The 8509-nt window shown below is 54.8% G+C and overlaps 1 protein-coding gene across 2 annotated transcripts; it reads left to right on the plus strand.

Moving 5' to 3' along the window:
- The first annotated feature begins 1343 nt into the window (after nt 1–1343).
- Nucleotides 1344–8509, plus strand: RAD51D (RAD51 paralog D). 2 transcript variants are annotated; one of them, XM_030472884.1, is made up of 11 exons: nt 1344–1379; nt 1654–1788; nt 2863–2924; nt 3082–3200; nt 3451–3532; nt 3646–3774; nt 4200–4295; nt 4482–4572; nt 5373–5443; nt 6323–6490; nt 7171–8509. In XM_030472884.1, the coding sequence occupies exons 2-11, from the start codon at nt 1707–1709 to the stop codon at nt 7234–7236; spliced, it is 966 nt and encodes a 321-aa protein (XP_030328744.1). In that variant the 5' UTR covers nt 1344–1379; nt 1654–1706; the 3' UTR covers nt 7237–8509. The 2 variants fall into 2 exon arrangements, with proteins under 2 accessions (XP_030328744.1, XP_030328743.1); XM_030472883.2 differs by having other exon boundaries at nt 1349–1565.

Raw genomic sequence — 8509 nt, forward strand, 5'->3', positions numbered from 1 at the left:
ACCAGGCTGAAGAAAGTGAAGACCTAAGGTCAAGGCTGTAGCTTCACAGAAGCTTGTCCTGCACTTGTAGATCCTTAGGATTGAGTTAATAAAGGAAAAAGAATTGAAGTCCACCGGAGCCACAGAGAGCCCGTGTGGCTCAGCAAAGAGCTCGCCTCCTGCTCCGAGTTTGGGCAGGAGCTGGCAGCTCCTGCTGCCTGTCAATGTCACCTGTCACCACAGCCTGTCCCCCTGTGCTATATATTGCCTGGGAATGGCCCCTGTCAGCAGCCCTGCTCGGGGGGGGCACCTGCATGCAAGTCAACAGCCCCTCTCTACAGAACAGGGGATCCTCTCCCACCTCTGTGAGCAAACCTCAGCTTCCCTCTACCTGCAGAGCTGCACAGTGTGGGGAGCAGGAATAGGGGGGTTCATGCCAAAGAAGCCCGGGGCTGAGATGACTGACCCCCACCACAGTGCTCAGACCCTTCTCCCTTTCTATTTAGGGAAGCATGAGACAGCTGAGCCTCGGGAACAAGTGGCCCCATGCCAGCAGCTGCAGCAGCACCAGCACCTTCCAGAACACCCTGGGGTGGAAAGGCAGCCCACACCCAGCACTGCCTCCTCCTCACAGGGCCTTTGGGAGCCCACCCCACTGTGGCTTGCACAGAACTCAGGTTCAGCTCTGAAATAACTGCAGAAGTAATAACTAAAGCTTTTTTTCCCCATTCACAAGAGCTGTGTCCCAGCAAGGACTCAGTCTCCACCAGCTCTGCAGGGCTCATGGCTCTGCTCAGCCACACCAGCAGCAGAGAAACTAATTCTAGTTGCAAGTTATAGCTTTAGAAATGAAATGAAGCACACTCAGAGATCTATAAGAAAAGACTGGAATAGCTTCACCTCTACCTCCTGCTTCTGCCTGCCTCAGCTCCTAAACTAGCTTATTTTATCTCCTCCAGCAGCAGCATCTGCCCCCTAAATAACCCAAACCAGCCTGTGGGGCTGTTATTTATAGAGCCTGGGGGCTGCAGCATTGCTGGCACCTGTGCTAGGGGTCATTTAAAGGCAGCTGGTAGAGGGGAGCTGCAACAGATAAGGGGAAATTCCTGTTTCTGGTTCCTGTATCTCAGCTCCTGATCGGGTTCTGCTTCACGCGGGTACGAGTGGAAACCTCCCTGTGTGTTTCCATGAGCATCCCTGGGTGCCAGCGGCTGGAGAGGTCTCCCCTTGCTGGGAGGGGACACTGGGAGACCCGCTGCCTTTGGGGGGACCGGAGCGCGTTGCGGGACCGGGGGAACTGCCAGTCGCAGCCGCCACACGGGGAAGCAAACGGGGGCCCTCCCCGGCTCTTCCGCTGGCGGCAGGAAGCAGGAAGGGGAGCGGGAGCCCGGCTTCGGGAGGTACCGTCGGGGTGCGGAGGAGCTCACAGCGGGGCTTTCAGTGTTTGTCCCCCTCTAAGGGCTCTGCCGAGGGTGGCCGGGCAGCGGTACCCCCGTACTAGCCTGCTGGCTGCAGGACTTGGGGCTCTCTGGCCATGAAGAGAGACTAAACGCTCATTGTGATCCCCCATCCCAGACACAGCCCAGGTAGCATCTCCCCAGCGCCTGTGGCGGCAGGAGCGGGTATGGTCCATGACAGGATGGTGCTAAATCTGCTCTCCCATCTCCTCCGCAGGTCTTCTCCCTTCTGCTGGCCCCGTGGCTCTCCCTCCTGGGGTGACTGAGGACATGGTGGTCCTGCGGGCTGGGCTCTGCCCTGGGCTCACCGAGGAGATGATCCAGCTTCTGAGGGCGAACAGCATCCAGACGGGTAACAGGGTGGCAGTGGGGTCTCGGGTTGGGGAATGTCACCCACAGCATATTTGGGGTGGCACAGAGCTCTTCTCCCTGTACAGGACCCATTTGCCAGTCTGGGCTGTGGGGCAACCCCTGGACAACATCTCCTGCCTCTGTGGCTTTGGTTTGCAGCCCAGAAGCTGCAGTGGGGAGTTTTCTTAGAGCTCCATAGAGAAAAGGAGGGTGGGTGCAGGTTGTCTGCCACAGGCACACTGGGCATTGACAGCAGGAGGCAGCGCTTCTCCATAGGAGCAGGAGAGTGTTAGGATGTGGTAGGGGTCTCTGTAGAGGCTCTGAGGAAGGATCAGTTTGGGCTTTTGGAAGGTATTTTGGGAGGGTTTGTGTGTTTTTCCATCTGAAAAATGCCCAGGCTCCTGGCAGACTGCACCCTGGGCACCTCCTGCCCTTAGGGGGAAGGAAGAGACTTCAGGTGGGTTCTTTGCTTGCTCTGACAAACTGGATTACAGCTGGGAAAACTACCATTTTATTCTTGTTATTTGGAGCCTGTGAGACCCTGTGGGTGCTGGAGCCCTGGATGCTGTAATCCTTGTTTTCCCTCTAAGAATTGCTTTTGGCTTGTTTTAAAGCAATAACAACCACATCTATCCGGAAAAAAAGGATCTTGGAATGGTTCTTGAGAGCAGGGATGGGGCCACTAGTCCTAATCCCTGTGGCTTTACCCTGCTGGCATGCCCAGGGCTGGCGCTTTGGGTCAGTCAGTAGCCCCTTGAGGCTGTAGCACGCTGGCAGAAGGGGACTCTCTTGGCTGGCCCCAGCTATCAAATGGTGCTGGGCAGCTCTTGAGCAGAACAGGGAGGATTTTTACCACCTTCTCTCGCTGATCTGTTTTGCAATGGGCAGTGGGGCCATCTCCAGTTTTACATTGTGTGGGGCATCCTGCTCATCCCCTTGAAGTGTCGCCCCCTTGAAGGGGGTGCAGACATTTTGCCTGTTGGTGCAGGCAGGTTTGTCTAAGCTGGTCATCTTCTCGTGTTCGTGATCTGTCCAGGTTTGCCTTCCAGTTTCTCATTCCTCATGTTATTTGCAGTGGTGGACTTTGTGTCATCAGACCTGGAGGACATTGCACAGAAGTGTTCCCTGTCTTACAAGGTAAAGGGTGACTCCCAGGTCCTGGCTATGTTCACTGGGGAGCTCAGAGCTGTTCAGCTCATACTTGGATGGGTTTTCCTGGGGGCACCTTCTGCAGCAGATATTGTTGATCCTGGACTTCCGCAGTCCTGTTTCCAGACATGTCTCTGCCCACCAGGCGCTGGTTGCAGTGAGACGTGTGCTCCTGGCCCAGTTCTCTGCCTTCCCCGCCAACGGAGCAGACCTCTATGAGGAGATCAAGAGCTCCACGGCCATCCTGCCCACCGGGAGCCCGAGGTGGGTACATTGCTTGGCAAGCCAGCAGGTCTGCCCAGGGCTGGGCTTGCTGCAGAAGGTCATGTTTCCCCAGCACAGGCTTTGAATCTCAATGCGGTGATGTCCTGGGAAGGTGGGAGGGAAGGAGCAGAGGCTGAGGCACTTGTCTGCGCTTGGGAAGGGGACTCTAGGGACAAATATCTGGGGACTGCTGCTCTTGCCATTCTGGCTGAAGGGGTGTTGATAATCCCACCTTGTGTTCAACCCATAGCCTGGACCAGCTGCTGGACTCCGGGCTGTACACGGGGGAAGTGACGGAGCTCATGGGAGCACCGGGCAGTGGGAAGACGCAGGTGAGTGGGATGGAGGACAGGGGAGAGGACAGGTAGGATGAAGGTGATGATGATGCCTTCAGGCATGTGAAGCAGAGGGGCCTGGGAGGGTGCTGACCTCCCTGCCTTTCCAGGTGTGCCTGGGCATTGCGGCCACTGTGTCTCTCAGCCTCAAGCAGCACATCCTGTTTCTCGACTCCACGGGGGGGTTCACTGCCTCCCGACTCCACCAGATGCTTCGAGCCGAGGAAGAGGAAGAGCAGGCAAGTTCCCCTGGAGCTGGTCCTTCCACTCACACTTAGCTCTTTCTGCAGACAACCCCCAGAGATGTTTGTCTGTCCAGCTCTGCCTTTGTCATCCCCGTGGGCTTTTTTGGGTCCACAGTCTTCTTCCCATGCTTTGGTGGGTGCTGTGCTCAGGGCAGACACTGCACTTTGGGTGTGTTTCTTGGGAGAAGGGGAGGACTTGCTGTAGTTGCTCACACTTTTGCTCCCTGAGCATAATTCGTGTTGCTTCTTCCATCAGTGCAATGGGGACAAGAGTATTCAAGGGGTGGAGGCAAATGTGGAAGAAATAAGGGTCCCTGGCTCCATGGTGTAAATGCAAAGAGCTGGTAGCAGCTGGGGCAGGAGGAATATAACAAATGCTGGCGGGGTGAGGCTGTTGGTGATGGCACTTTGTGCTGCAGCTGGAGGCTCTGCAGCGGATCCAGGTGGTCCGTGTGTTTGACATCTATGAGATGCTGAGGGCGTTGCAGGAGCTGCGGGAGCGCCTCTGCCAGCAGGTAGGAGCAAGGGGCCGAGCCCCTCTCCCTTCCCCAGAGCTGCACTGGGGGCAGCAGGGCTCATGTGCCTGATGAGTGACACCGCATCACCCTGTCCTGGGGACATCTGAGCCTCTGTGCATCTCCTGAGCTCCAAAGCTGCTGGATGTGTTACTCCACGTTGCACCCGGTGCCTCCTTCTTTCAGGTTGTGAGCTCCATGGAACCCCTCAAGATCGTGGTGATTGACTCAGTCTCGGCTGTGATTTACCCACTCCTGGGTGGGAAGCAGTCAGAGGGTGAGCTGCTTCGTTAGGGTGTGCAGTGAGGTTGCAGAGCTCTCTGCTCATCCTGAAGAGCATCTTCCATGTGTGCTGGGGCAGGATGGATGTGGGTGCCACAGCTCCCAGCTTTTCCTTTGCTACTGCATATAAAGGGGAGTCTGTCTGCAGTGTTATCAGCAAACATTCAAGCTGGCTGTGGCCATGCAAGCTCATGTGGGTGGTCTGAAACCTGGCCAGGGGACAGAGGAGTCACTGAGATGTTTGCCCACGGATTAAAACCTCTGCTTACAGTGCCACAAGTACATTGTGGTTGCTGGCACGGTTTGCAAAGCTCCCCTGGGGCTCTTTCTGCCAGAAGGGACCATAAATCAGGAGTGAGGAGCTTCCTGCTGGCTGAGATGCCAAGGAGGCCCTTCAGGCATCTTCCAGAGGGTCTTGCAGACCTGGGTTGGCAGGCAGTGCCCAGGAAATAAAGCTGTGCGCTGGAGAGATGGGCCCTGTACCTGTTAAATCAACTTGGCCAGCTGTGGAGCTCCTGGTGCATTTGTAGGGCTTTTTGACCTCAGGGCTTCTAGGATGGAAAAGGAGGTGGTGGGACAACTTCGGGATTGGTCTGTCCATGCCACATCCACTTGGCCAAAGTGCCCTGGTATTTGCAGGTGCAGTGGGTGCTGGTAATGGAAATGGGTGAAGGTGCCTGTGAACACCAGCACTGGCACTAAATCTAGTGCTCATGCAAATGTAGATGTCACCTGCTTCCAAGCAGCACTTTGGGGGTTGATCCTGAAACACCCAAATGCTTTGTTCTCCTCCAGGTTTGGCCATCATGATGCAGCTAGCCAGGGAGCTGAAGACACTGGCCAGGGAGTTCAGCCTCGCTGTTGTGGTGAGTGTTGCTGTGCTTTGTCCTTCACATGCTGGCATGTGCCATGGCGAGGAGCCCTGGGAAGGGGGGACCCCACTCCCAGCTAAGCAGGAGTAAGAGGTCTGTACCCACAGTGCTCTGCAGCTTGCAGATGTCTTATTCCAGCAAGTGCGAAGCAAGAACAGGGCTGATTTACTGCCTGCTCTTATTGCTGTCCTCAGCCAACGAGGCATTAACTTGATTGAGCAAGGTACAGTTAAGTACAGGTGGATTGAAAGGTTGTTTGTATTTATTTTTGATATGACACTATTCATTGAAGTGACTGGCCAGCTTACTAAGTAACCTCTTGCTCAGTTACCTTAGAGAAACTGCAGGGCATTGCATCATCCAGAGGGAGCTGGCGACTGGAAAGGGCCCTGCTCTTCCCCAGCTCCTGGCCCAGCAATTGCATTTGCTTTAATGCACCCAGACAGGTTGCTGGGACCACAGTTAATGTGTTTGAACTGAGAAGGCCACAACAGAAAATGGTCTTCTGCTGAACCTGGCACTGGAAGGTGTTGAGACAGTCCTGCCCTTTGATTAGCAATGAAGTGATAAGGATGGGGTGTCTGGAAGGACGCCTGGAAGCTCCAAGTTTAAACTTTGCAGGTGCCTTCAGCACCTGGAGTCCCTGCAGCTTGCAGATGCGAGTGAGTTCTTACCTGAATACGTCTGGGGCAGTTGCATGGGCTGTGTTTAAAGGGGATGGCATGAGCGTGCCAAGAAGGAGGGCACAGGATGGAGAAGAAAAAACACTATAGAAGTAGCAGACGGGCTGTTACCTCCTGGCAGTCTCTGGTGTTTCATTACACCACATGGCACTGCTTTTCCTGGGCACTGATAAGCCTGTTTGTGCTGCAGGTGACCAACCAGGTGACAAGGGACAGCAGCACTGGTCCACCAAAGCCAGCCCTTGGCCGCTCCTGGAGTTTCGTGCCCAGCACCCGGGTGCTGCTGGCGAGCAAAGAAGTCACCTTGGAGAAAGCCACCACCCAGCGCATTGCTTCCTTGGCTAAGTCACCGCGGCAGGTGAGGCTCCCTGGGCTGGTCCTTAAGGTACAGAGGTGATGCTGTGTGGCTTGGACCTGGCTTTGGAGCAGGGCGAGGCTCCTGCTGCAGGTCAGGCAGCATCAGGTCTCATGGGGGACACATGGCAATGGGAGAGGAGCAAATGCAGCCTGGTTGTGTGTTGTGGAAGAGAAGAGCATCTGTTCTCAACAGCCTGGCCTTGTATTTGTAGGCATGATAAATGAGTGGCACAACTTCCAATGTAGGTCACAGTGTTCCTTGGGCTTGTCTTGCTCTCCTGATCACTCAGTCCTGCAGAAACTGCTCAACACCTGCAGAGGTGACTTTAGCTTGAATCCTGCCTAGTACAAGGCAGCACCACCTGAGCCTCCTGGCTCTGAGCCTGCTCTGCTGCCTGCTCCAGATGGGTTTGGATGTGGTGGTGTGCTGGGCAGAGAAATGCATCCTGGATGTGCTAAAGAAGTGTGTCTGGGGGTATCTCAGACCAAATTGTCCTTTCTTTACAAAATTGCATTCTCTGTATCTCTGTGTTCAGCAGACCCAATTAAAATGAAGGGCACCAGCAGAGAGAAATGCTCAAGGGGATGTATTTGGGGATCTTTGGCTCTTGGGCCGGTGGTGGAGTGATGGATAGAGTCCCAGCACAGTGAGGTTAAGCCCCTCTCCGTTTCTCCTTGCAGGCAGTTGGGATACAGGTGGAGCTGGATATTGGAAGTGGTGATGTGACACCCACAGAGAGGCTCTGATGTGGGTGGAAAAACAAATGTCAAGTTCCAAGAGAGCTGCAAAAAGGCAGACAAGCACACTGAAGGCTTTACAGACTGACTCAGCCCTGCAGCCCTGGGAAGGACCAATGTGAAGAAGCTCTTGCCTTCTGCAGCGGGGAGAAAGAGTGTGGGGTTGCATGGAGATGCTGCCTGCAGTGGCTGGGCTGTGTGGGCAGCATGACAACCAGGTTGTCTCTTTTGCTGCAGGCTTGTCTTCAAGCAGCAGAGCCAGCCCTGTCTTGCTGGGACCAGCTGGCATGTTCCTACCCAAACCCATGACTCCTCATGGTGGTTTTGTTTTCCCCCCATAACTCCCTGCCCTCTGGTCCCAGAGCTCTGATCATCCTTGGGACCAGCCCACAGCGGTCTTGGCTCAGAAACGAAAGGTGTTGCACACTGCTGTGGTTGTTGAGAGCTGCAATTCAATTAGTGGCAACTGCTGTTAATGTCATTACAACTAGGGTTAGTCCCGAGCAGGACTAAGGTGGGACAGGCTGCTGATGAGCAGGGGCATAACCAGATGCTTCATCTGCCCTCCTGCCCAGAGTAACACCAGGCCCTGTAGGGAGCTGCTGGTGGTTTTGGGGCACTGCTGTGCTGCAGAAAGAATTGCTGTTAACTGCTGAAGGTTATGGTCTGCATCAGCTGGGGTGGATGAGTCCTGGCTGCACCAGCTGGCCCTGTCTCATGCTCAAGCACCTACTCAATTGCATGTGGTGAAGTTTAATCTCTCTTTGCTCCAGTGCTTTCCAGCTACTCTTGCCTGCTCTGGGCAACCTCCTGGGTGCTTGTGCAGTGCTGGGGAGGAGCCAGGAGGCTGTGATGGAATGTGGCCTCTCCTCTTGATCCCAGATAGCTCAGACACCCTTATCCTCTGCTTAATAAGCAGCCTCCTTGGCCGGTGAGCTGAGCTCTGGCTTGTACTTCCACAGCTGCTGATGGAGATTGTGGGGGGGCTGGGACTCATCAGGGCATGCTCATTAAGCTACTAACACAGCAGTACAGCTCCTGGAGCTTTCTAAGGCTCTGCAGGGCAAAGAGGAGGCTGATTTAGCCAGAACTTGGGTGCTAATTTTTTGAGTTAGATATAATGCTGTACAGCGCTGTATTCCTGAGCAAATAGCTGCTGCAGGGAAGAGGCAGCTAAAAGGGGGTGCTGTGGGAAGGGCTGCCCAAGGAGGGGAATGTGCCAAAGTAATGTGGGCTGTGCCATTAAACGGGTTTCAGTAAAAATAAATGAATGTATTTTAAA

Source organism: Strigops habroptila (assembly GCF_004027225.2).
Source record: "Strigops habroptila isolate Jane chromosome 13 unlocalized genomic scaffold, bStrHab1.2.pri S16, whole genome shotgun sequence".
Classification (NCBI taxonomy): Eukaryota; Metazoa; Chordata; class Aves; order Psittaciformes; family Psittacidae; genus Strigops; species Strigops habroptila.